The sequence below is a fragment of the Cheilinus undulatus genome, linkage group 8 (genome assembly GCF_018320785.1).
Source record: "Cheilinus undulatus linkage group 8, ASM1832078v1, whole genome shotgun sequence".
In the NCBI taxonomy this organism is placed as follows: domain Eukaryota; kingdom Metazoa; phylum Chordata; class Actinopteri; order Labriformes; family Labridae; genus Cheilinus; species Cheilinus undulatus.
Genome location: NC_054872.1, coordinates 52,153,292 through 52,181,213, shown reverse-complemented (window position 1 = coordinate 52,181,213; position 27,922 = coordinate 52,153,292). Strand labels below are relative to the sequence as shown.

Sequence of the window (27,922 nt, the reverse complement as noted above, 5' to 3'; positions counted from 1 at the left end):
TACATTTAACCATCCATCATCCATCCATTAACCAACCATCCATCCATCCATGCATCCATCCATACATCTAGCCATCCATCCATGCATCCATCCATCTATCCATCATTTCTTTAATGTTTTTAAACGTGTTTTTATCATACAGATTTTTCTTGTGCATGTTTTCTACCTTTTTTCTAAAGCACATTGAGTCTTAAGTCGTAAAATAAAATGCACAATATAAATAAATCTGACTTGGACACTTTAACTCATGGGGGATTATGGTGCAGACATTACAGCATGTTTCAGGGCTGCAGGATGAACTCATCCACTGGAGACATTCAGAAACCGTCTGTCCCGGACAGCCTTTTAATCTACAAAAACACAGCCCAGGTTTAAAAACACAGAAATGCTCTTTAAATGCACAAATGAGTAAAGAGAGGCAGGAGCTGAAGAGAACATGTATCAGGCTGATGAAGAATATGAAGCAGCCAGCAGATAGAAATGAAAAAGCTGCAGACGCGAAGAAATCTCTGAAGTGTGACTGAAATGTAACTAAGATGGAGGCGGCCTCTTCCTGGATGTAACGTTTTTGTTAAAAAGCACCGCTCTGAATCCACTCCTCATGTTTATGATTGTGTTAGTGAGAAACTGTTCATACTGTCTAAGAGTCGTCTGACGCCCTCGCTCCCCATCTTCACTTCCACACTTTGACGATGCCGTCTCTGGACGACGTGACGATGAAGCCCTGCGTGGTCTGGAAAGTGGCAATGTCAGTGATGATGTCATGGTGACCCACAGGGAGGGATTCTGGGCCACGGCGGGGCGAGTCCTCCACCACGCCGCTCTTCTGTTTGCTGTGGATCTCCTGCAGAGATATTTGTGATAGTTAATATGAATTTAGAACACATGATGATACGATGTACAGAGGGACAAGAGAAACAACAAAACAACAACGCTTAAACGCCTCAGATCATCAAACTAATGTAAATATCAGACATAGATAAGCTGGATAAATACAGAAGTCTGTTTTTAAATGATGATTTCATTCATTCAGGGTAAAATACACCCAAACCTACCCGGCCCTGTGTGAAAAAGTTATTGCCCATGAATTCTGCTCCCTACCAGAAAATCCTGAAGGAGAATGTCTGGCCCCTTGGGTTATGGAGCAGGACCATGATCCAAACACACCAGCAAGTCCACCTCTGGATGGACTAAGAACTAAATGAAGGTTCTGGAGTGGTCTAGTCCAAGTCTGAACTTAGATCTGACTGAGATGCTGTGGCCTTAAACAGCCCATTCATGCTGGAAACCCTCCAGTGTGGCTGAATAAAAAAACTATTCTGCAGTGAAGAGTGGGACTACATTCCTCCACAGTGATGAGAAAGACTCACTGACAGTTATCACAAACACCAAGGATGGAACAACCAGTTATGAGGTTAAGGGGGCCATTTTTTCACACAGGATCAGGAAGGTTTGGATGAAATCATCATTTAAACACTGACTTTTGTACTTTCTCAGGTTATCTTTGTCTATGATTATTGTTTTAATAATCAGTAAAAATTAAAATGACAAGTATGCAAAGAAATAAGAAATCAGCCATATCAGAGGACAAATGCTCTTATATGGAGCTGTAAATGCTGTTAAATCAAATTCTCATGGAGGAAGAGTTCCTCTGGCTATTTCTTTTCTCTCACAGCAATAAAAATCATCAAAAAGTATGTGTCCATTTTTCTTAGACATTCCAATTTTATTTTCTAGCCAGTTCTAAAAAGATAGAAGAGTTGCTTTGCACATCTATATCTTAGGACAGGTGCACAGCAAACACTTCAAATAAAATGTCTAAACACTGTCCAACGTGCAGAAATGCTGTATTTAACATGCAACATCTTGGTATTTGACCTTCATCAGGACCGCCATCTTAAAGAGGAAGTGGCCACATACCTGCAACCAACTTGTCATCATGACGTCAGATCACCATTGGTAAATTAACGGAACAAACATGATCTTCCTGACAGAGTTCGTATAAGGAAAGGTAATTTTTGTGGTGGACATTTATGCAGAAAACCCTCAAAGCATTCTTGAGATCTTACATTCATAAGAATGGCCTGACTTTCATGCAGATAAAAACCCAATCTGACTGTTCCTGCTTAAATCTAACCAGGAAGAGGACTCTGTGGAAGTGGACTCACTCAGTTTAAATCTCAGTGAGCCACAGAGAGGCATGATGGGAGACGTTGGTGTACTCACCTGTACGACTTCAGTCCCCTCGATGATCTTCCTGCTGTACATGACAGACGGACAGTGCAGTGAGTCGTTGGCTCCGCCGGCCACGATGTACGAGCGCTCGGGATAGGCCAAATCCCAGAACCTGGAACCACAACAAACCTCAACATCACTACCAAAAAACACACTCAGCTGTTCTCATCACTGTGAGGGTTATGAAAGGTTTCTGCTGCTTTTTCAGGGTTCTGTTTTCACCATGTTTGTATCTGAGGGGAGGAATTCTCCAGAATTTCACTAGAAAGGCTTTAGAGTTAGATTCCAGATGGTTCTGTGGTCAGAATTTCTGCCAGTGATCCTGGGAGAGTCTAGAGCTGTCAGCTGTTCAAAGAGCCAAACTTCCTCTCCTCTTTAGTTTCTGTTTTAATCATTTTGATGATTGTGAATGTGATGAAGGAGCAGAGTATCTGTCACACATGGATCACAGATGGATTTGAAAAACTAAAACAACTTTACTGCCTCGTTATTAAGAGTCTGTTTGGATCAAAAGCAGGAAGTCTGAGACACGGGTTCCAGGGAGTCTGCAGAGCTTCAGAGTTTCATTTTAAAAATCTAAAAATAAAAGCTCTGAACTTGAGACTCAAACATGCAGGTTTTATTGATGCCTGCTGCACACAAAGGACAAACTCAGTTGAAACTTGACGTGACTTTTGACTGAAGCTGAAAGAATCAGAAGTTTGATTCAGCCTAGGAAATAATGACTGAAGTTGGTTTGATGGATTTTAGAGAAGTGAGCACACTAACAATACCTCACATTCTGTTTAATAACCTTTAAGTTCAGCCACTGATCCGTCAAACTTGAAAATCCATCTGTGATTAGATTATATCTTCTGGCCAGACCTGAGCAGACCTGGGTTCACCTGGTTAACTAATGATCACAGATGTCTGAGATTGATTTCAGTGACCCAAAGAGCCCTGAGACACAACACTAAAATCTTATTTACATAATAGTGTGGAAGAGGTGTAGACTCAAAGCCAGGGTGTCAAACTCAATCATAGCAGGGGCCAGACTCTGGATTCAGGTCTAACCTGAGGGCCTAATAGGGTCTCCTTTTCAAACAGAAACCGTATTTCACCAGTTATAAAATATGACAAAAAAAAAACTACTTTGCATCGATGATAAATTATTTTGAGGTTAAAAAAGTAAAACAAATTGAAATTGAAAAATTATGTTTTTAATGGCAAATATATAAGAAAGAAAGTCAAAATTATGAGCTTAAAAAGTCAAAATATGAAATAAAATTTGTAATCAGGAAGTTAAAAAAATTTGATTCAAAATTTTAAATTGTGAGTCAAAAAGTCGAACTATGGGATTATAAGGTCAAAGCAAGGAGTTATAAATATGAGAAAAAAAGGCAAAATAATTAGTTAAAAAGGTGAAAACATGACTTAAAATTTTAAGTTATGAACCTAAAAGCTCAAAATATTGAATAAGAAGTCAAAATTATAAGCTGAAATGCTCAAAGTATGAAATAAAAAGTAAAAATCCTAAGTTTGAGTCCTAGTTGTGAGATGCAAAAATGAAAATATGAAATTAAAACACAAAGCAATTTATTTCCCCACATTTCTGACTTCTTATCTAAGTATTTTTACTCCTTACTTTTTCAGATTTTATGACTTAACAAGGAAATCTTAAATCATCAGGATAAGTTCACATTTTTATACTTGAGGAAATCTGCACACTGATGGGCCAGTTATAACAGAAATATCATATGATCTTGTTGGCCAGATTTAACTGTTCCACAGGCCCGATTTGGCCCCTGGGCCTTGAGTTTGACACTCCTGCTCTAAGCTTTTTGTAAAAGGTATGAATGAAGCACCTGCTAGCTGGGAAGTGCTTGTAGATGAGGTTTTTAAACACCTGGCAGTAAAACGTTATACCCTGGTAAAATCTGAGGAGCGTTTCATGGTATTAAAAAATGAAAAACAACCAATCCTAGGCAGTATTGTAACAAACGCTGTGTTAATAAAGTTTTTCATTGATTGGTCAGATAGAGTGAAGATGTCATATCTGCAACAATATTTAGGTTAGTGTGGACGTAAAGCTCTGCTAGTTCAGATCAATCTTACGTCTCTGTGGTGAAACCAAACAATGACCTACAAACAGTGCTTAACAAATTCATAAGACCACCTGTCATATCTGTCTCAGAGACCATCCAGCATCATGAAGTGCTTTAATGCGGACTCTGTCATTTTCAGTCAGCTCTCCACGTTTGACCATTTTGAACAGGAATGAGGAATTTCAAACTGAATTCACCCAAATTTGAGCTGGCTCACTGGGCTTCTCTGAGAAGTCAGAAATTAATCAAGCATAACATTCAACCACTAAAACTCATTTTTCTGTTCAGGAATGACAGTAAATAACTATAATTTGACATATTAATCAGAAATATTAATGTGCTTTACTGTTTTTTCAGTTTTTTTGTAAATCAGTCAATTTGAAAATTCATGGATAATAATAATAATTATATTTTAGCATTAAAAATATCATTTGGGTTAAAGAGCTTCTACATATTGGTGTATTAACCGTTGCAGAAACAAAAAAAATGATTTTGGTAATTACCAATGCTGTTAATTTAGGGCAGCTGTGGCATAAACCTGACTTTGGTTAGGGTTAGGGTGGTCTAAGAAATTTGTTAAGCACTGTAAGTTAGAACTGAACTAGTTAAAAGTAGAGTTTAGTGGACTTTACACCTTAACTTCAGACACAACTTACACAGAGATGGTTCAACAGGCTGCAGGTAAAAAACCTGAAAAGCCTGAATAACCCTTTTCTGGATCTGCTGTTAGGTGAACTAGATATCATAATTTAACAGATACAGCCCTACAGAAAGACATCTGTTCATGCCACATCATCAGCCAACACTGATGTTAGACCAACACATCTATGCAAAACTACCAAATACTTCATCCCTCCTACTATAAACCATGGTGATAAAGACGATGTCTAACATTCTACCTCATTTGTTGGCTGATGGTTGTATGGGGGAAGGGTTTAAAATAAACAACTTTATACTGAAAGATAACACAATAAATAAATTATGCTATTCTCAACACTTTAAACTACACAGAACTCTTTTAAAGACAACTTTGGAGCTCATGCTTCCACCCCAAAAGAGAAAATCAGTTTACTTCTGTTGAATGCTTCTGATTTGTTTGTCTGTTTGTTTGTTTGCGCATATGATGCACATTTTTCTTTGGTACAACTTTCATAGGGAAAGAGTAAACGCTCAGGGATTGAACAGGTGAGAAGAAAACCTGAAGAGTGATTATAATTAAACCTCACACATTAGAATTTGGTTCTTATAACAAACAAATGCAATCAAAAACACTGTGATAAAAATAAAAAGAGTGAATAAAAGTAAATAAGAGCACTGGAGCAGAAAGCAGATGAGATTTTATCTTTTGGTCCTCATCAGTAAGCTCTACTTTCAGCAATCAGGAAAGGGTTCAGATACTCCGTCAAGAGCTAGAGGTTGTTTAGATCAGGGGTTCTCAACCTTTTCAGCCTGCGACCCCAAAAATAAAAGTGCCAGAGACCGGGGACCCCCACTGAATGTTCACACACTCATGAACATTCTTGAATAGTCATGTGGAGACAAGGCCGTCCATGAGGGGTGAGAAAGAGGAGAGCTTTCTGGGGCCCAGCCAAACTGGGGGCCAGGAAATCACGGTCCATTGAAGCTGTGGTATTTTATTTTTAACCAAATGGTAAAAGGGTTTAATAGTGGCAATAATGTGTCAACAATAGGCAGAGTGGCAAGATTTGGCTTAGAAGTGGCAAAAACAGATAGGAAAAAATGGTGGAAAGGGTTTAAAATGGACAAAAAATGGGTTTTAAGTTAAAAAATGTGTTAAAATTAGAGGGAAAAAAGTGATAAATATAGGTTAGGCAAAATTGGTGGCAACAGTGTCATTCAAAAAAGCTCTGAGTATTTTTAAGGCATATGAGGACCCCCTCTTAGTGTCTCGCGACCCCAATGTTGAGAACCCCTGTTTTAGCAGTTGTGTAGATGCTGTTGTGTACGTTTGGTTCAGACCTGATCCTCATGTCAGATCCCGCAGTCAGCAGCAGAGGATTCCCGTCAGCTGGACTACAGTAGATCCCGTGAACGCTGTGAGGAGACGGCTGCAAAACAGCATGCTTTAATTATTTCTTTAATTCTTTTCCACAGGTAGAAAACATGACAGGAGTGTTTTCATGAATGTGCATGATAAGACCAGCTTTAGCTACAAAAGTTCTATGCTACTCTGTGCTCTCAGTGTGTAGGTGAGCTTAGAGGTCAGTGTTAGCTTCATCAGACATAGGAGATAAGAACGACTTTATTTACACCCAGAAGTCTTTAAAAGTTTACTGCACTTTAAAAGTATTCTGTTACGGTTGTAGAGAAGTGAATGTGTCACCTCCTTTTAAGCCTGCTGTCACTGTTTTCTTTCTTTCTTTTTTCTTTTTTTTTTAAGATTTATTTTTGGGCATTTTTGTGCCTTTATTAGATAGAGGAGGACAGTGGATAGAGTCGGAAACAGGGTCAAGAGTGGGGGAGAGACATGCGGTAAGGCGCCTCAGGCCGGATTCGAACCCGGGCTGCCCGCGTACATGGGAGCGCCTTTAATCACTAGGCCACCTGTTCCCTTACTGTTTTCTATCTGACCTTCACTGCCATTCTGATTCCACCCGTTCTAAAATAACGTGCATAAATAAATGAGACACAGAGACATACCTGCATCTCAGAGAGAGGAGGAGCAGAGCTCGCCCACAGGGTGAATTTACGATCGCCTGTCTCCATGTCCCACATCGACACCTCGTTGTTTCCCTGGACGGCTGCAGAGAGACGAAATTTAACATTTACCTCATTAAATCAAACATTCAGAGAGACATGATCCACTCTCACTCCTCTGACCTGCGATCACTGATGATTGGTAGAGCGGATGCATCAGCAGCCGTCTGATTCGTGCTCGTGCAGGATGGGAGTGGTTAGAGATAGGAAGCTGGAACCGCATATCCCAGCATGCCATGGTGCCGCTGCTCGTACCTGCAGAGGAAGGAGAGTGAAGTGAGAAGACGGGACACATCTAAGCTCCTCCCTCCAATAATAATGTTACAGTATGAACTGCTGAGCTGTGCCATCATCGTCTCCACATCAACACCCAAACCCCACCCACCGAGGCAGAGCCAGCACTGGTGCATGTCCACGGTGAACGAGGTGATGAGTCCCAGGCGGAGGTCGTGGCGAAGTGTCCAGGCGTTTGTGTTGGAGCGAAGGTCCCAGCCAACCAGGGAGCCGTTCACGGTAGCGTACGCCAACACGGACTGAGCGCCCGAGTTAAAATGGTGGATGTCGACCGCACAGCCGTCCTCCTGCAGGTCCAGAGACCTGAAACACGAGAATGGCGTGAAGAGACGTCCTCCTTCAGTAAATGTTTACACCTCTGAGTGTTGTTCTGTTACCTGGTCTGGAAAGGCTGCACTTTGGGGGATTTTGGGGGTTTGTTTGCTTCGACTGCGAGCAGCTGGATGGATCCGTTATCTGAGGCCACCGCCAAATAATGAGAGCCCTGGCAGAAGGTCAGCGTCTTCACGTGACCGCCGATTCGAGAGTACGTCAGCACAGACCTGCAGGAGGAAAGAGAGGGCACGTTTAGTCAGTGTGAGGAAAACTGAAACCGGGTTTTCTGGTGATTTAGACCCACCTGGTGGTCGTGGTCTTTCCCTCCATCTTCTGACTGTCCCACACTTTGACCGTGCCGTCGTTGGATGCCGTAGCAAAGATGGAGTGTTCATCTGGGACTCTGATTCTGTTCACAGCAGCTTTGTGTTCGTGGAGGTGAGCGACCAGCAGACCTTTAGGATGCCATCCTGGAACAGAGTCAGTCAGGAGTCAGTCTGTCTGCTCATTCCTCAGACTAATCTAAACGCTCAGTTCTTTTATTATTTCATGTTTTACAAATAAATATATAAGCTTTATTTGTCTAAGAAGGTCAACTGTGCTGCTTTACACAGACAAATAAATGTAAAACATCAAAAAAAGTATTTTTTTTACAACAGCTTCACTTTATATTGTCTGTTTACCTGTGGGCAGTGAATGTTTATTTAACTTTTATCTAATTTTTCCTGTGGGATGAGGACAGAAATCCACTCTTACATCTAATCAACATTGTCTCCTTTAAGAGAGGTACTGACTCGATAAAATACGGTGTTAGAGAAGAACTCTCCATTTGAAGAAGGATGATCAGATCAGTGGGAGTTAGATGGACAGGAGTTCGGCCTGCAGCTCTGCAGAGTTTGATAACAGCGGGGCAGATATAACAGATTTGCTCTCTATGTTTTGGACTATAAATGCATAGTAATTTAATTCAACTAACCTGCTTGTTAAAGGTTCATTATGTCAGTATGACCAGGCTTATTCTCTGCCCATTTTGCCTCACAGGCCGACCCTGCAGCCTGTGACTCCTCCACTCATTCAAACCCTTGATTTCCAAACTGCTGCTGACTTTGGCCCGCCTCCACTGCTTAGTTATTGTGTTGAAGTAGGAAGTCTTTTAAATAAACCTGCTCTTCATAGGGTGAATTTACAGAGCAGTAAACCAGCATGTTTTGTTATATGGATGAACTTTACATAACGTGGGAGAAAAGCTGTTAAAAAGTGGCCTAAGTGTTCAACACAGCGAGCGATCCTGGAAGGGTTTGAGAGCCGCACAAACCGGGAAGCCACAAACCCCTGATCTAGACAAAGAGAAAATGACAAATAAACCTGAATCTGAAATACTAAACGTGTTAAAGGGCCTGTTTTGTGTGACCTGGTGGAGGTGGTCGGCTCTCCCACTCAGCGCTCTCCATCATCTGTTTGGCCATACGCTCGGCGCTGCACTGCTCCCTCTTCTGCTGCACCAGCTGCTGAAGCTCCGCCTTACACGTGTTGATGCGGCGCTGGTAGGTGGGGCCGCTTGCCACGGACTGCAGCACAGGTAGTGTCGGGGCCACTGCGCTCTTCCTGATCTGACTAGCCGGCCCGTCGACAGCCTGTAAATGCATGAAGCACAGCACTGATCCGCTGCTCCTCTAAACACCAACCCAGGATGAAAATGAGCCGACACAGCGTGTTCTTATGAATGAAATGATGTAATGTTACTGTATGAGTCATGTAATATCATAACACTATCTATGCTGAGGCCAGCTAATATCAGCGCATGTACCTACTAAAGTTTTAGTCATTTTATCATAAATTTAGACATTTCAATGCAAATATTGTCCCTAGAGGAAAGGCATCTCTGATGTTTAGAAGATAAACATTCTGGATTTCATTTAAACTCATGAATAAAAGCGTCTGGTTGTTGCTAAAGGCGGGAGGATTTACCAGAATGAGTAAGTAGCTAGAGTCCCAGCCTAAACAGCTCTGATAGACCACCTATAAACAGACCTATTTCTGTGTTAGAGTGACTAAACCGTCTGTGTGGATGAGCCTCAGGTCTTTGATAAATCTCAGCCCCACCTCCACAGTCAGTGACGTGTTTTTACCGTGGCGGGCTGAGTGGACGGCGGCTCCTGAGATCCAAACATGCTCTTCCACTCCTCGTTCATGGTTGAGTCCTGCTTGGTGTGCTTCCTCGCTGCAGGAGAATAAACACCACAGGTAAATAAAAACAGGATGTTAGCTCGCCTCACACTAAAATTAACGTAACAGCTCTGTAAACGTTTGTTCCTTAGACGCACACAAACAACACACGCAGCACAGACGGAGGGGTTTCCACAGCTGGACATCATTACACTGCAAAAAATGCTCAAAATAAAGCAAAATGACACAGAAGCAATTTAGTGTCGGCCATGATAAAGGCCATTCGAATTCTCCAACTGAAAAGGAAAGGAGCTTCATTATTTCCTATATTCTCTCCTTTAGCCTAGGAAACACTGGACCATCTTTTACCAAAGGAGAGATGAACAGACGACCCACAATGCTTTGCATATACTTTATTTAAAATGACGCACCTGTTGACCACTAATCAGAACAAGCGATAAACTTGACTGTAACTTTACTAGAACCGATATAAACCCTAAAATCCATTGACAAACTTCAAATACATGTGATAAATGGAAGGCAGTAGGGATGAACAGAGAAATATTACAGACATGAAAACTATATCATCCGACTTATGATAATGATTTCATTTCTTCTCATTTCCATTTTATTCAAACAGTAAACCGATAAGTCAGTATTTTAAACTGTATTTGTTTTGCTATTTTGAAATATTAAAGTAAATGTGATTAAAGTTTGTAAATCACAACCAATTAAAACGATAAAGTCGGCGTGTTGCTATATTGTGAATATTATATCATCATAATTATGCAGGGAAGATGCGGTTTATAGAGCTTTTCACAGAACGAGCTGAAAGAAAGACAGGACCAGAGTAGACTGACATTAACAGAGATGAGAGAAATAAAGAAAAAACGGATAGGTAGGGAATAAAGCAGAGCTATTTAATATCCTTGTGAGGCAAAAGGACTTAAACTCATCTAGTCGTATTGACATAGCAGAAAGCTCAGATTAAGAGAAAAGTTTCTGCTGTTCTGGATGTTCACAGTCACAGTTCCCCTTCCTGAAGAGACTTTAGGATATAAAAATCTTAATGAGCTCATATCTCTGACGTTTTAGTGTTTCATTCACAGCACATAACACAGAGAGCGCTCCGAGTGGTGGATGCGAATTTTGTAGTCTATCAATGTTAAAATGTAGTTTTTACACAAAAAACATAGCCTAACACGTCCGTAACATCCGCAGAGGGAAAGTGCAGTCGGATTCCTTAATCACCACAGTTCTCCTTTCCTATCCTCTTAAGGAAAAGTGAATAGGAAAGAACTTAGGAGGTAATTTTTTGGACTTTTCGAATGGACCCTGACTCTCCTAATCCTCCTCTCAGCTGAAGGTCAGGAGAGGAGGGCGGAACTTTTTTCCAAGCAGGGAGGGCCAACCAAACCTGGGGGCGGGGCTAACTCTCCACATGACATCATGAAGGTGAAAATCTGAGAACAGCTTGTTTTAGCACACATTTTCTGAAGGGTGGAAAAAGAGAGGGTGGGTGGATTTTTCTAATTCTTGAGGGGGATTGTGGACAGGCCAGGGGTATATATTTTTATTAGAGAAGCCTGAAAAAGTGATTTTTGCATATGTCCCCTTTAAGACTTATGTGATATTCCCTGGTAACCCACTCCAATTAGAGAAGTTTGGTTTATTCAGCATTAAAACCAGCTCAAGTTTCTGAGACTGAACATTAAAAGTGGACTGTAAAAACTCAAAGGAGTAGCTGATAAAAACAGCAGTAAATGATGGTGTCATCTGCATTAAAATGATACAAGGCTTTTGACAAGTTACCGCACAGACTGCTGATATAAATAAACGTCTCCAGGCCCATTAGATAAAGACTCTGGAGACTGTGGAATACAGAGAGAACAAAGAGAACATGATAAATGAAGGTAGGGGGGATTTCCTGTCTTTCTGATGTTTAATGTTTGCAGATGGAGGTAATTTACTCTGAGATTAACGAGAAAACATCTGGAGCTGAGTGAGATGATCTGGTGGTGAAAGACAAGAAACAAAACAACAAAGAGAGGGATGCCTTATAGATGTTCGAGAGTTTGGTGATACTCAGGAACTTTAAAGTCAATCACACTGAACTGGAGCAATAATCCACAGCACGAGGATGAATCAAACACAGATTACAGATTATTACTCTGGCTCTGATGTTGGCGGTCAAACAATGAGACTTTGATTTTTGAGGGAATGTTCGACTCTAAAGGCCTCATGAGCTCTAAAGGCTCTGAGATCAGGATTATCGTCTCTGATGAATAAAGATCAAATCTTAACAGCTGAAAGTTTAACGTGTGGACGTAAAGTTCAGGGGAATTACCAGAAGATTTTAAAGTTTAATTCAAACATTAGTGATCAGCACTGACGCTGGTGAGAAGATGAAATGTAGTATAATAATCAGGTAACTTCAGTTTAAAAGGTGCAATACGTAGAATTTTGAAATTTCTTGCGTATATTTCTGACACTACCTCGAGTATTTAAGCATTTATCAGAGCCAGAGAAGTCAGTTTTTACCGTTCTAACCCCGCATATCATATCCGCCATAGAAACAGCTCCTTCATCAACATTAAACATCAGATTTTACATCACAGACTGCTGCATAAAGAAGCGTGAGCTGCAGCAGGAAGCTGCTGTATCTCTGTCATGATTGGAGCCATCTACTACTTGGGAGGGACCAAGATTATTCTCAGGGATGATTAAAGTCAAGGTTATTATAGCTAGCTAAAACTAACTAAAACTAAAACACTAAAATCATTTTAGCTAACAATAAATAAAAATAAAATAAAAAGAAAGAAAACCAACTAAAAGTTAACTCTGTGCTTGTAAAATGAACTAAACTAAAATAGTTTTAATAGTTTACACACAGACTCTGCTAGACTTATGAAGCGGTACAACATTAGCAGCTAAACAAACCTAGAACTAAACATCTAAATCAGTGATACTCAACGTGTGGCTCTTTTGTGATGTTTTTTGGCTCTTTTATGTCTTAATTTGAATTATTATTCCCCAAGAAAATCTCAGAAATCATCCATTGCAAGTCACCTTATTTAGTTTGTTTCCGATTTGAATTGCAACCATTTTTTTTGTCTGTATATTTACATTGTCCTTATTTGAAATGTTTTGCCCCTTTTTACCCCATCTTTTGCCACCTTTAATCAATTTTTACTGCTTCAAGCCAAATTTTGCCACTTCTTTTTGCCACTTTTGCCCATTTTTTGCCACTTATCACCCATTTAAGATGCCTTTTGCCATTAAATGCCAATTTTCCTCTCATTTTTGCCACTCTTTGCTACTTGTTGCCCATTTTTCCCACCTTTTTGCTGCTTTTTGTCTGTTTCAGTCACTTTTCACTTGGTTTTTTTTGCCTTTTTTTTTTTTACTGATTTTTGACCATTTTTGAAAGCTGTAACTTTTTTTTTTTTTTTTTTTGGTCACACTACCCATTACCCATTTTTGCCACCTTAAACCACTTAGACTGTGGCTCTTGCAAAGGTATTTCTCAACAATTTGGCTCTATGGTTGAGCAGGGTTGAGTAACACTGATCTAAATCATCAACAGGTTGTGGTTAAGTGTTTGTTCATACAGCAGAATAAATCCATTACCTCTTTTATCCTCTGCCTCAGCTTTAGGTTTAACCAGGTCCACCTGGCGTCCCATGATGCCGAGCGTGGCTAGGTCGATGACTCCGGTCTGGGCGGCCTCCCCCAGGTGACTCTGCTCGCCCATGTTGGCTTTGGCTTTGTTTGATTTCAGCATGAAGTCTTTGAGCGCCAGCAGCTTGTCCTCCTCGGCCTCGGTCATCCCCTGAACGGACGACGGATAGCAGACGCACACGGGGTTAGGTTTGTATTCAGAGAGCGTTCACACCAAACTCTGAGTCAGAACAGATCATTAAGATCAGTGGTGTGATGGATAGACGACTTTCATTTCTCTTCTGTCCAAGTTTCGGCTTTACTGATCGCTGTCTCTATGTGGAGGCAAATTCAACAAATACGATGAAAATGTGATGTTTTTGGAGAGCCAGCAGCCACTATGACAGGTTTTTCCCCTAAAAATAAAGAGCTCAGTTCATAGTGTTGTTTAAAGAAAGGATTCATCTCTGTGACGTGACACCTTCACTGTTAAAAGTCAGTACTAACAGAGGTAAAAACCACCAAACAGTCCCATAGAAAAACATTTCAGACGCTGATTTTGGTGACTAAAGTTTGTTTTCTTCCCCTGTGGCTCCATAAGATGCTGACTTTGGTCCAAATAAAACTTGATCTGAGGTTAATAGAGGAAGTGCGTCTGTTTTTCTTAGAGAGGAACGATCCATCATCAGCAGAGCGCCGTTTTAAACGCTGCCACATTTCCTCAGACTCTCTCTGATCTTTAACACTGGATTCTTGTTTGGTGATCATTCTAACCCAATGAAGATCAGTTTCTCACTCATGAAAACAGAAACACAAGGGTTAGATCTAGAAGAAAACATGGGACTGTTAGTTAGTTTGTTTTAACCAAGCAGATCAGACCATTTTACTCCCCAGACTCTGGTGTAGGTGCCAGTCGGTACGTCTGTGTCAAAGACTAATATTAAGGATATTTTGTCTCTAATTTTATTCTATTTTAGTAAGTTTTGTAAGTGCACTATACAGTTTTAGTTTTTGTTAGTTTTTATATTTTTTGGTTAATCTTAGCATTTTTATTCAATTTCAGTTAACTAAAAGGATTTTTACATTTTAGTTAGTTTTAGTAAACTATAACAACCTTGCTCTATAGTGACCTAAAAATGACCAAAATTATCTCTGAGAATGGTTCAGGGTTATAACAATATCTGTCTTATTCCTTTTGTTAAATTTCCTCTTTCTTTAAGATACCTAGCTTCCTCATATAATAAAACCCTAGAATGGTTAAAAATAATAATAATAATTATTATTATTATTATTATAAGCAGTGTGAGAGCAGTGCTGTTCTGACTTATGGGCCACTTTGTCAAAACTTTTGATACTGTGTGTTTTAAATCTCTGTTTTTTAAATAAGTGATAACATTAAAATGAACCAAATCATTAAGAAATGCAGATTTTAGTCAGATGTTTAAAGAGAAGCTGATACGAGCAAAACAGGGAGAACAGGTCATAACTGCTGCCAGGATTTTAACCAGAGCTTACCCCGAATTTCCATATATAGCGTGCGCACCGTGGGTTTGCTCCAAAAGGTGAGCAACCTCGCCCACTGGAAGCGCGTCTAGAGCGCTGCACTGAGTTCACGCAGGAATAGTATGTCAACAGTGGACAATTTTACCTTTTGAGGATAATTTATCATCTTTTCCGGTATAAGTCCATGATATTATTGCTTCCTCCATTGAGTGAGTACATTAGAAAGTTAAAAGGTTCATGTTTGCTTAAAAGATCTGTGGTTTTATGCAAAATTCTTTGGCTAAATATCCCCAAAAGTTAACTTTTCCTCGTCAATGGCACCATTGTAGCTCTGTGACCCACTGAACTCTCAATGACCCTTCAGGAGTCTGTGCATTGTGTTTTATTCTGAAAGAACCGGATGTTCTAAGCTTGTGACATCCATGGTTGGTGCTTTCTGAACGACAGTGAATTTACGAGGTTTAGCAGCAGCCGGCGCTGAAATAGACCTGTAGCGTATCCGAAACGAAGCGGAGCGAAGTGCCGCTCCAGGCACACGCTGCTGCCGGAGCGCTGGCTATGGAAATGCTCTGACAGACTAGAGAGGGAGCGAAGTGCTCCGCAGTTCGATTCGCTGGCGTTCCACGGCACGCATGCTGTATATGGAAATTTGGGGTAAGAAGGATGAGCACATTACTCCTGTTTTAGCATCTTTACATTGGCTGCCAGTACGTTTTAGGATCGAGTTTAAGATTTTATTAATCACTTTTAAAGCACTCAACGGTCTCTATATCGCTAACCTTTTAACTCCTTATTCCCCTGCACGCGCTCTGAGATCCTGGGGCAAAGGTCTTTTATTTGTGCCAGAAGCTCGGCTGAAAACTAAGGGGGACAGAGCTTTTTCAGTCAGGGCACCAAAGCTCTGGAACCATCTATCTGAGGAAATCAGGTTGGCTAACTCTGTGCTTTCCTTTAAATCACTTTAAAAACATATTTTTTCCTGGAGGGCTTTTCCTGACTTTATGTAGGGATTAAATATAAAATGTTTTTAAAGTTTCAGTTTGTATCTAATTGGGTTCCTGCACCTACCTGATGCATAAACAAAACTGTCCCTGTGGAACTTGCTGATTTTAATTTGATCTGCTGTGCATGTCTTCTCTAAAGAATTTTGTAATGTCTGTTTTGAAAAGTGCTTTATAAAAAAAAGGTTATTATATCATTACATAACTGAAAACCCTAAGGGTCAGTCTCTAAAATGATGTGCACTTTGTCGTTAATCAAACCGGAAGTCGTTCCTCATCCATCATGTTAAAGGGCTATTGCGGTGTTTATTTTTTAATGATTATATTTGGTATTTTTGCCTTTATTTAGACAGAAGAGCTGAGGATAGAGAGAGGGAACACGATCAGAAGATGATAGGCTGAGGCAGAAGAACACGTAGTCGACTGTTGCTTCACAAAATAGTGAAAACACAGAGGCTTTCTGGGTAAAAATAAAAGGCTTCAAAGTGTTCAGAAATAGTGCACAATTTGAATTAACAATGTCAATATCAATATCCCTTTAAAATCCTCCCAAAGCCTCTAAAGCTGCTCAGGGGAAGGCAGACAAAGAAGATAGGAAAGGAGAGTTAAGTCAGATCCATGAGAGCAGACTTTATGAAGGTGGTTTCACTCAAAGATCTGCTCCCTTGTTTGACTGGACTGCTGTCTAAATCATACAAAAACACTGAAAAGTGCCAAATGCTGCCAATGTTTTTCTGCACTATAGCGTGAAGGAGTTTCTGCATATTTTTGGTAAATAAAACAAAATCTAACCAATATAAGGTGCTTAGATATTCTGTTTTTGTTGCTGTGTTGTTAAACGTGTCCTAATATTGTCTAATCTTTACAACTGAAGTTAAAACCCTGACCTGTGAGAGCAGCTTCTTCAGCAGCTGAGCGATGGCTGGGTCGTCAGGAGTGGGGCATTCTGGGATTGATCCGGCACGTTTCTTCTGCCGGAGCAGCAGGTGGCGGAAGAGGCTGGCGATATCTTTGGAGCGCAGGGCGTAGTCAAAGATGGAGCGACTGACGGGCTCCTTCAGCACGCTGAGAAGGACCAGCTCCTTATCGATCTGCGGGGAGGGGGAGGAGGGTTTTTAAAGACATATAATGACGACGATGATGATGATAGTGAGGACGGTGAAGACAAGGACCCACCTGGATGATGGGCTGGGTGATGAAGGGGTTGAGGTGGGGCATCAGTTTGCAGTAGACGTCAGCCACGTTGAGGTGCTGTGCGATGACGGTGATGAAGCCCACCGCTCCGTAACGGATCCACAGGTTGGGGTGGCATAGGAAAGGAGCTACGGCAAGACAAAAAGGACAAACTACTGATCCAAGTTTAGCGTAAGCATACAGTTTTGAGGCGGGTCTTAGAGGAAAGACTGATCTTTCAGTTTAAGAGAATTTCTAAAGAACAAAAACAGCTCAGAGATGTATGAAAACAGAACCCAGAACAGCTGAAGCTTTGGTTTCAGAAACAACCACCCTAATTCACTCAGTTATGACTTCCTCTGATTTTTCTTCAGTGTTCTTAAGAAGATCTTTATCTGTAGAAAACTTCATGACAATCAGTGGAGTAGCTCTACAGATTTTAGCGTGAACAATCAGAGTCAGAATCAGCTTTATTGGACAAGTATTCTTATGCAACAAGGACTTTGACTCTGGTAAACTTTGCTCTCAGACTTCAGGAATTAAACATTAAAAAATAGCTCTAAATAGGTAAAAGCTTTTGTTAGGTATTATTTCTAGAACATAGAAGTCTGTGAGCATTGATAGTATGGTTGCAAGATGTGCAAAGGGTGCAAAAATGCTGACTAGACATGATCAGAGTATAAAACATGAAAGGATGTGGGCAGATTTACACAAGGAACAGAAGATCAACCTGCAATTTCCACACACAGCGCCTGCACCGCTAACCGCCGGCGAATCGTACTGCAGAGCAAATCGCTCCCTCTCTAGTCAATCAGAGCAGTTCCACTGCCCACGCTCCAGTCCGACAGCGGCGTGTCCCTGAATTGAGATACGCTGCAGGTCTATTTTCTGCGCCGGCCGCTGCCAAACTGCATCAATTGGCGTTGATCAGAAAGCTCCCAACAGGAAGTCCAAAGTGACGAATATCCGGTTCTTTTGAAATAAAACACAATGCACACTCTCGATCATAAATCATCATTATATCAACTTTACATCTCATCCTGCAGTGAGAGCAAAGGGTCAATGAGAGGTCAGTGGGTCACAGAGCTACAACGGTGCCATTGATGAGGAAAATTTAACTTTTGAGGACATTTAGCCAAAGAACTTTACATAAAACCACAGATCCTTTAAGCTAGTGGTTCCGAGGGACCCTTAAGGAGGGGTGCGAGACCCTATCTGCTCTGACATTGTCAAAATTAGATGTTCATATTTAAAAAAAAAAAACATCATAATCAGAAACATCAGAAACATGTAAAATGGTGTATAAGGGGCCAGGCTAAAATATTAAAATTTAAGGAGAATGTGTTGATTTCTGATCAAAAAAAGTCAAAAACTGGGTGGGAAACAAAATTCAAATTTATGGTATTATAAAGTCTTATATTTACAAGATTTCAGAGATTAAAAAGTCAGGAATTTACAAGAAAACAAAAAAAAAATTCAGAGTTTTAAAGTCTTAAGCTTTGATATTAGAAACTCGGAAATTTCAAGTTTTTAAAATCATTATTGCACAACAATGTAAAGTCAAAAATTTAAAAGAAACCAAACTGAAAGTAGTGGTCAGATTTTGATTTTTGGGCTTTAAATTTTCAAAAATTCCTATCCAGGGTTCAGGCACATCTACCGCATACTTTTGTTTTCCCTCATAAATAAACTTCTCAAAATTGAAATTTTTAGTTTAGTTTTTTTTTTTCAATTAGCCCCTGTTTTTCCTTGAGTGGACCTAAAACACTGTTGTTATAAAGGACAGTTTACACATAGATCTTTAGTCAAAAACAAGTCTATGTAGGCCTGTTGGGAACCACTGCTTTAAGCACACCTTTTAACTTCCTTAATGTACTCACCCATGGTGGAAGCAATAATATCGGACTTATGCCAGAAAGGATGATAAATGAACCCCAAAAAGGTAAAACAGTCCGCTGTTGACATTTGATTCCTGTGTGAACTCGCAGTTCTCTCGTGACCTCTGCCCTCTGATCAGGGCTGCATGCCATGGCGCAGCGCTCTAGACACGCCTCTAGTGGCCAAGGTTGCTCACCTTCAGTCAGAGCAAGACAGTGGTGCTACAGAGCGCGGTGCAGACGTTCTATGTGGAAATTATGGGAACGAGACAGTGCAGGATATCTAACAGAGCTAAGGTGGTTGTTAAATAAAAGTTCTATTTTCTAACACTGGCGGTTTAGTGGTCATCAGCGCGTCAGCCAACAACAAACACACTACTAACATCTCTTGTTGATTTAGATCATTTATCATTTATTTATGTGTTCTTTTAACTACATTGTGTCATTTAACCAACAGTTAAACCCATATTTCTGTATTCTGAGGCGTTCGTTCTCACCAATGTCGCTGACAAACTCGTAGATATGAGGTTTCTGCAGCAGACCCAGCTGACACATGCAGGTGAGAGAGTTCAGAGCTTTATAGATGACGAACTCCTCTGTGTCACTCAGACCCTGCTGGAGGAGCGGCTTCAGGATGGACGAGCTCTGCCAGCCCACATACGCCGCCACGCCTTCAACACAACAGCAAAAACAACATCATCATCAGCATAGAGAGAAACTAAAGGAGGAAAGTGTGAGACAGGGGTTATTTTTAGACATGTTTTACCAACACAGCTCTGTGAGAAACTCCCAAATATAAATATCCATCTCCTGAAATGCTCCTTACCCACGATGCTGTCGAAGAAGGCTCCTCTCAGATGCCAGTCGTTCTTGTCGTTGAGGAAGGTGATCATGTGAGAAAGCAGCACGTCGTTGGCTTTCTGACGGCCAAAGAAGACGCAGAGACGCGTGATGCCGTTCTCCATCAGTGACTGTTTGACGATGTTCTCCGAGTCACTGAGCAGAGTCACCACCTTCTGCTGCACCATCTCATGAAGAGCCTGCAGCTCTGGATGTTAGAACACGCAGAAAGGTCAGCAGTTTTACTGTCTCATGTTATTTAAATGTGTTTGTGGGTGTTTTTATGTACCAGAGTCGTAGTTCTCGTTGGGGTGGAGAGCTTCCTCTGTGTCCTCTCCGCTCAAGTCCTGCTCCGTGTTTACGTTGTTCTCCTGAACGAGCTCCAGGAAACGCAACGCACTCTCTGCCAGGTGAGCTATGTTCTCTGAAGATCAACAGGACAGACACTTTAATACAACTTCAATGTAAGACCATGCTCTGAGACATTCATGAAGACATTCATGGAGACGTCACGGTTTGAAAGAGTTCGGCATAAATATCTGAATATATATCTGTCGGCTCTGCTTCAGCTTTACATCTTAAAAGTGAAGGACCTGGTCCCTAACTGACCTGCGTACGCCAACCTGACGATGGTGGCATCATCCTGGGCGAGGTGTGCGATCCCTGGCAGGATGTATTCTGGGTAAATGTTGACGTCATTCCTCGGCACCTCCTTCACCAGCGCCAGCACTTTGGCCAGCGTGCGCACAGCCTGAGCGCGTACGCGAGGAACGGGGTCATTACAGAAGTGCAGCAGGTATGGCGTGATGCGGTCGAGCAGTATGTCGACGCCGAGCCGCGGCGCGAGGTGCAGGATGAGCTCCAGAGCAGCGAGCTTTGAGTCGCAGGAGTGAAGAGTCTGCAGGCAGGAGGTGATGACGGACACCAGCACGATGAGGCCCTGCTCCTCCCGAGAGCTCAGGACGCCATCACTGCTCTCCTGAGAGGAGGAGGAGCCTGAAGGACAGAGATAACACAGTGAATAAAAGACTCCTCATCGCGTAACCATGACAACGTGCCCGCTGTCTTCTCTCTCACCTCCTCGCAGGTTGTGCAGGATGTTGTCTAGGTCTTTACGGATGACAAGGACTCGTTCGTCGGCGGACTGGAACGTCTCTTTGGCGAACTGAGCCATGTACGGCTGCAGGAAGGTGTAGAAGATGTCGGGGAAAGCTTTCCCTCTCTGCTGCTTCAGGTACTCCTCAGCTGTCAGACGCTTCTCCGGCTCACGCTGAACCATCTGAGCCACCTGAGAGACAGAATCACAGTCAGAGTATGCTGCTGCTGTCAGGAAGAGAGGCGAGTTTCAGCCTGGAGATCCTTACCAGCTCCCGTATGCTGCGGTCCTCGATCTTCAGCAGGACCTGCTCCGTCTGAAAGTGTCCTTTACGATACGCCAGCAGCTGAGAGAGGTCGAAGAGCGGGACGCCTTCGGTGAACAGCTCGGCTATCACACAGCCTGGAAAACAAGGAGGCAGACGGCGAACGCTCAGAGATAGGAGCTGTGATGTTAAGAGTTTCCAGAAAAAGCCTTCTGACATTTATTGTCTTATTTATCCCACACGACAGCTTAATCACACTTAACTTTTATGTCAGAGCACGATGGAAATCAACAAACTGTGAATACTAAAGCTTTTAGAAATGTATAAAAGTTTTTCACTTCAGCAATCTAATCCACTGTAAAACCCACAGCAGGGACAGCGACTTTCATTACCCAGAGAGCTGCATTCATTTTACCGACAACGCCAAAAGGCTAAAACATTACAGACTGTTGGATATTCTCCGTTTAAACCCGTTATTACTAATAATTCAAGAAAAGGAAGAATGTGTTGATTTATAAAGCCAACATTTGTGACTCTGAACTCAAGTGCAAATAGAAAATTTAATTTAATGAGAAACAAAGAACTAAATCCATTTCAGACTGTTTTATGAATGCCTTAAACCTGATAGTTATTTTTAATCTTGCATACACATACTTTTTTTTTTGTGTTTAGTGATAAATACAAACAAGTTTTCCAGAAACACTGGCAGCTAATAAAATCTACTAAATATAAAAAATAAAAGTTGTAACAACATCAAAAAATAAAATCAAAGAAATAGAAAAAAAAAGAATAAAAAAAATAATTAAGTAAAATAAAAAAAATGCAAAATGAAACCAGTGAATAAAATGAAATAAATTAAGAAGTTAATTGATATCTTAAATAAAAACAAAAAATATATCAAAAACAAATATAATATAAATCCATTTAAAAAATAAAAACATTAAAAAAAATAATAAATCAAAAGAAATTGAAAACAGGTTTCAAACTGTTTTGATCAAATAAACAGACAGAATAAAGAAGAATGATAAAAAATAAAATAAAATGAAATAAATACAAATTAAAAAATGAAATATATTAAGAAGTTAATCAATTAATATCTATTTTAAAACAAATTTAAAAAACTAAATATATTTGATTAAAAATAAAATAAAGTATTTAAAAAAATTAAAACAAAAAAATAATAAATCAAAAGAAATTGAAAACAAGTTTCAAATTGTTTTGATCAAATCAAAAAACTAAATAAAAGAAATAGAAAAAAGAAAAAGAAAACAAAACATAATTGAAATAAAATGAAATAAATAAAAATTGAAAATGAAAATATATTAAGAAGTTTATTAATTTCTATGTTAAAACAAATAAAAAATAAATATATTGTATTAAAAACAAAATTAAATAATAAAAAATAAAGTTAAAACAAAAAAGTACTAAAGCAAAAGAAACTGACAACATGTTTCAAACTGTTCTGATCAAATAAAAAAACTGATTCAAAGATTGAGTTGCACAGCCTTAATCTTCAGCAACACGTTTTTTTTTTTTTATCTCCAGCTAGATTATTTCATTTTCATTTTCATCAGAAATCCCACAAAATGATGAACTTTGACTTTGGTAGAGTACGCAGGATTTCAGAGCAAAAGCTCTTTATAATGTCTTAAATTAATCAATGATGTTTGTTTCAACATCTTCAGGTTAACTTTTTAATGTATTTTGTCTGACTGTGTCTTGAATTGTGAATAAGTGTTGCTGTTATTTGTCATTTTTATCTCTGAAACATTGAAACTCCAGTCTGCACAACAGATTTACCGTTTTAGGTACAAACAAACAAACCTGTGAATCTTTTCATGTTTCATTTCTTCCCTGACAGGCTTTATGTATCTTTTAAAGTGCTTTGGAACTTCAATGAGAAAGGTGTTGTTAAGGATTTTAAAAAGCTCTGTATTCAATTAAAAGTCGTCACAGGGTTGTGTTACAATTCTCAAATCAAATTTAAGACTTTTATAAAACCCAAGCACAGAAAATTAAAAAATTTCTGCACCATGTCTTACCACTTATTTTCAGATTTCATGTGGGACTCAGAAGCTCTAATTCTCCAAGTCTAAAGTTCATTTCTTCTCACACACTTCCATATCTTAGAAGAATCCTCTGAATTTTTCACATCCTGAAGTCAAATTTCTTTGAACTTGCACCTCCTGCTGGAACCTGGAGGTACTTCAGGTGGGCCCTGGTCTACGCTTTAAGGGTTGTTTTCATTAAACAAAAACCATAAAGATAATTGCTGAAATTTAAAATTATGCTTTAAATAATCATAAAACATTTGATTACATGTTTGTATTTTAAATTCTGAAGTAAAATCTAAAAAACAGAAGATTCAACATGTCACCTTTTCATCATTAAGTTTGTCTGATGAACAGAGCCGATGTCATGGTTTAACTGGTGCTGGATTAACTGGTGACATTCCAGTAACATTCTAAGACACGGTTTGCTGATGGTATGAATTTTTGAGTTACATTTCAAGGAAAGGGTTTGTGAGGCCGCGGCAAACATTTAAAGAGATGAATATTAGAAATGAGGTGACTCTGCAGATTCCTGATAAAAAATTAAAGCTGCACAGATGCATCAGTTCTGATCTGTTTTTAGGGTCAAACATGAGAGAAACGTTAACGTTGTTGGAGTAAAACGCTAAAAGATCTCATGAAAAACAACATCTGAATCAGTGCGATGCCGGCCATCTGATTTTTTTTACAATCTGTCAGTAGTTGCAGCCCAATTATATAAAATATTATTCTGAAATTCAATTAGCTTAGCCACATTAAGTAGATTTTGTTTGACAGAATTATATTGACTTCCAGAAGACTTCAAAAGCCAGGAAAAAAAAAATCAGTTGGCCTCCAGCTTTGGGTACCAGCTTTGAACCCCTGCTTTGACGTCCAGCTTTGACCCCCGTATTTTAGCTACTGTCCCTCAGACTAGTTTTACCTGCAGAGAAGATGTCCATGGCCTGTTTCAGCTCTCCTCTGCTCCTCTGGTTGTTGTTGGTCAGATCCACCAGCGGCGTGTTCTGGTCGCTCTCCGTGGTGAACATGCTCCCGTCCACGAACCTCTCTGGAGCGATGTAGCACGTCCTCCTCCGAGACGTGTCAAAGAAGTAGTTAAAGTCTGCTGGGTTGTCCTCGGGCAGGTATGTGGGCTTGAAGCTGGCAAAGTCCGTGAGCAAAACCCAGTTCCAGCTGGTCACCATCACGTTTTCCGTCTTGATGTCGCCGTGGCGGACGCCGGCTTTGTGCGCCTGGTCGACGGCGTTGAGAATCTGGAAGGCCAGCCAGCGTTTCTCCACGTTGTTGAGGAAAGGCCGGGTGCTGATGCGGTCGTAGAGGTTGTCCCGGACATACTGGCGGAACAAGATGGCGGCCTTTTCGTTCAGGGAGGTTTTCTGGAAGGGCAGACAGTTCTGACAGGAGTGCAGTCTGATCTTCAGCTCCTCCAGCTCCTGTTTGTAGCTGGTCAGAGGCAGAGACGGGTCCTGGATGGCGAACACTTTGACCACCACCAGGCCCTCTCTGTGTTTGGCTCGGGCCACCTTAAAGAAGCGCGTGCTGCCCAGACTCTTGTCGTACTCATGGTCGTGGATGTCTGAGAAGTAGCTGTCCACAGAGAGGATCTGGGAGGGGGCGATCCCCGCCAGCTGGTTCCCCATCACGCCTCAGCACACGCCTGTGGAAAAGATCATACAAGACGATATTTAGAAGGCTGCTTCCATTTACATGAATATCAGTGTTTGACCTTTTAACTACCCAGACTTAAAGACAGACATTTTTAACCCATGCAACCATTTAAACCATTCCCATCGAGACACAAAATTCCTTTAACAAAAGCACCAACCTGACCAGTGCAGCTGCACAATTACACCAAGAATAAACGACAGAGTTAAACAGGAAAAAAACCCTTGAGGCTCCATCTTAATTTACTGTCCTTACTCTGTGAAGCACTTTGAGAAACCTTGGCTGTTTTCAGGGTAATTATAGAAAACCTGACATCACATTACATACTCTTAAAGACCTTTTTAAGACCTTTTCGTTATATTTAAGACCTGGTTATGTTGGTGACACAGTAATGTGCATGTTTGTGCAGATTGTAAGATAAAAATGTGGCTACATGATAAAGAAAATGCAGATGGTAGGTAAAATCTTCACTGCAAAGCTGATTTTTATTTGCAGTATTCGGTAAAACGTTAACATAAATGGGCCCCAGCCTCAGCTCTAACTCCTTCGCCTCCATCAACTTCTCTGAAAACTTGCATACACCGCTTTTAGCGTTCAGTCTCAGAAACTTGATCTGGTTTTAAATGCTGATTAAACCAAACTCATGGTGTTCCACATCCATTTCCTGAGAGAGGCGGGGTCAGGGGCGGAGTCAGACAGCTCACTAACATTTAACATTTATTTTCTAAAATAAAGGCTTAAATTTCTGATATTATGACAAACGTGGAAGCATCAAACAGGAAAAACAGACTCAAGAAGCTGAGGCTTTTCAGCCCGTGACCCCCAAAATAAAGGTGCCAGAGACCAGGGACCCCCACTGTACCTGGAGATGGTTGAACAGCCATGAACATTCTAGAATAGCCATGTGGAGACAAGGCCGCCCATGAGGGGGATGAATGGGAGAGCCTTCTGGTGCCCAGCCAAACTGGGGGACCATCAAGGTCAACAAAACCATGGTCCATTGTAAAGTTAAGCTGTGATATCCTTATTTCATTTTTAACCTGAAAAAACACTCTTCTCAAAGAAAAAAAATCTCTTTTTAATAATCATTTGTGTAGTAAAAAGCCTTAAAAATGTAAATCCCTTTTGTTAAAAAGGGATTAAAAAGGTTTAAAAATGAGTTAAAAATGGCAACCAAAAAAAGGTGGATAAAGGTGGTGAAATTGGATTTTAAAGGTAGCTAAAATGGATTAGAAGTGGCAAAAATTAGACAAAAATAGTAAAACAAGATGGCAAAATGGGCATAAATAGTGGTAAAAGGGAGTTAAAAAGTGGCTGAAATGGTTTTAAATTGGCAAAAGTGGGTGAAAATTTGGTGAAATTGGATGAATAATAGTTAAAATCTGTCAAAAAAGGTTACCTGAGAAGAGAAAAATAGGCAGATATTTGCGGAAATTAGTTAAACAGAGGCAACATTAGGCTTAAGTGGCAAAAAGAGGCAGAAAAAAGTGGTGGAAAGAGTTTAAAACTGAAAAAATAGCTGTTAAATGGCAAAAATGTGTTAAAATTGGTGGGGAAATGATAAAAACTGGTTAAAAGTTGACAAAATTTTTTACAAAATTGGTGTAAAGTGGCCTATATATATATATATATATATATATATTTATATATATATGTGTGTATATACATATATATATATATATATATACACACACACATATATACACATACATACTATTATTTTAAAAGCACTCTTAGTTTTTTCTGGCATCTGGAGACCCACTCTCAGTGTCTCGCGACCCCAGGGCTGAGAACCACTGTATTAAACTACAGCACATAAAAACAATGCTGCATCTCTGACACCTTATCATCAGTCCAGCCTCACTACGGTTACTCAAAGTAAATAAATCCGACCATCTGTTTTACGTTCATCCTGTTCATTTTTGTGCTAACGCTTGCAAGTCTTCATCTGCACTCAGATAAATCAGATATAGTCCAAACTGCACTGATTTCATGCTCTTTTTATACTTCCATGTGAACAAACCCTCCATTGAGCTGCTGCAGGATCATCACATGATTCAGCTTCACTTTGACAGCGCTACATTAGCATGCTAACTGACAACTACGCTCTGCTTTCATTATAAAGTTAACGCCATCTACAGCCAAACTACTAACGTCACAATACAGAATATTAAACTATGTTTTGCATGAGTCGATACCAGCGGTAGGTGAGGCCTCAGGACTGTTGTTGTTGTTGATGTTGACAGTTAGCGGTGACGATGCTAACGGCTGCTAACGGCCACAAACTTCAGCCTCAGCGCAGATACGCCGTCTTCATGACGTCCCCCGGTGTCTTTACTACGACAGCCTCAAAGTTTAGGCGCCGTTCTGCGGCCAGAGAGACTCCCCGCAGTGGTAAACACACCGACCCGTGAACAAAACAACAAGAGACAGCCTGAATCACGCAGCTCGCCAAGTCTACCGTTTACAGCTGTTGTTATGAATCCGGGTCAAAGCGGACACGGAAGGCTGACAGGCGCCCTCTGCTGGTGAATTTCTGCTGCAGCTAAGATCATCTATAGTCAAGATGGACCACTCTATACTTGAAAAACCTGTGTGGAAAAACAAGCAAACAAATCTTTTACGTGTTTATTTACCAAGTCTTTTCACACAGTACAGCAAATAATAGCGAGATACGTCCATTAAAAATGGTACGTCCATCACAGAGGACAGGCCTATTTTACTACTTCTCAACATTTGTCTTTAATTTGTTTACTGTGTACACCATTTTCTTGAAGTTTTACATTCTCATTTTACGTTTAAGTCTCTTCTTATTTCATAGAGCATATTTGTATAAGCTATATCAATGCCCTATGCGATGTCCTTTATGTGGATATAATTTAGCGTTTGTATGTCCTCAAAGTGGGAAAAAAATAGAATTTTGCCCTCCTTGTCGTCTACGTGGACACATTTGGCATATTTCCCACTCTTGGTAACCCC

General features: G+C 40.4%; 1 protein-coding gene across 1 annotated transcript; it reads right to left on the bottom strand.

The window, feature by feature from the left end:
• pik3r4 (phosphoinositide-3-kinase, regulatory subunit 4) lies at positions 1-27,432 on the bottom strand. Its single transcript, XM_041793620.1, has 21 exons — positions 27,142-27,432; positions 24,201-24,935; positions 21,231-21,364; positions 20,944-21,154; positions 20,476-20,862; positions 20,156-20,290; positions 19,853-20,074; positions 19,524-19,697; positions 17,153-17,298; positions 16,864-17,067; positions 13,443-13,644; positions 9,776-9,867; positions 9,058-9,280; positions 7,951-8,116; positions 7,709-7,873; positions 7,423-7,634; positions 7,161-7,292; positions 6,981-7,081; positions 6,300-6,388; positions 2,227-2,347; positions 1-844 (listed from the first exon to the last, which is right to left on the bottom strand). Exons 2-21 carry the CDS (start codon positions 24,916-24,918, stop codon positions 674-676), a joined length of 4,005 nt encoding a protein of 1,334 aa, XP_041649554.1. The 5' UTR covers positions 24,919-24,935; positions 27,142-27,432; the 3' UTR covers positions 1-673.
• Positions 27,433-27,922: the final 490 nt, after the last annotated feature.

Excerpts from the sequence above, each read along its gene's own strand:
- pik3r4 (XM_041793620.1), bottom strand. The coding sequence starts at position 24,918 with ATGGGGAACCAGCTGGCGGGGATCGCCCCCTCCCAGATCCTCTCTGTG. Across the intron at positions 7,293-7,422 it reads CCAGTGCTGGCTCTGCCTCG|GTACGAGCAGCGGCACCATG; the intron begins GTGGGTGGGGTT and ends CTTCCTCTGCAG. Across the intron at positions 7,082-7,160 it reads CCAATCATCAGTGATCGCAG|CCGTCCAGGGAAACAACGAG; the intron begins GTCAGAGGAGTG and ends GTCTCTCTGCAG.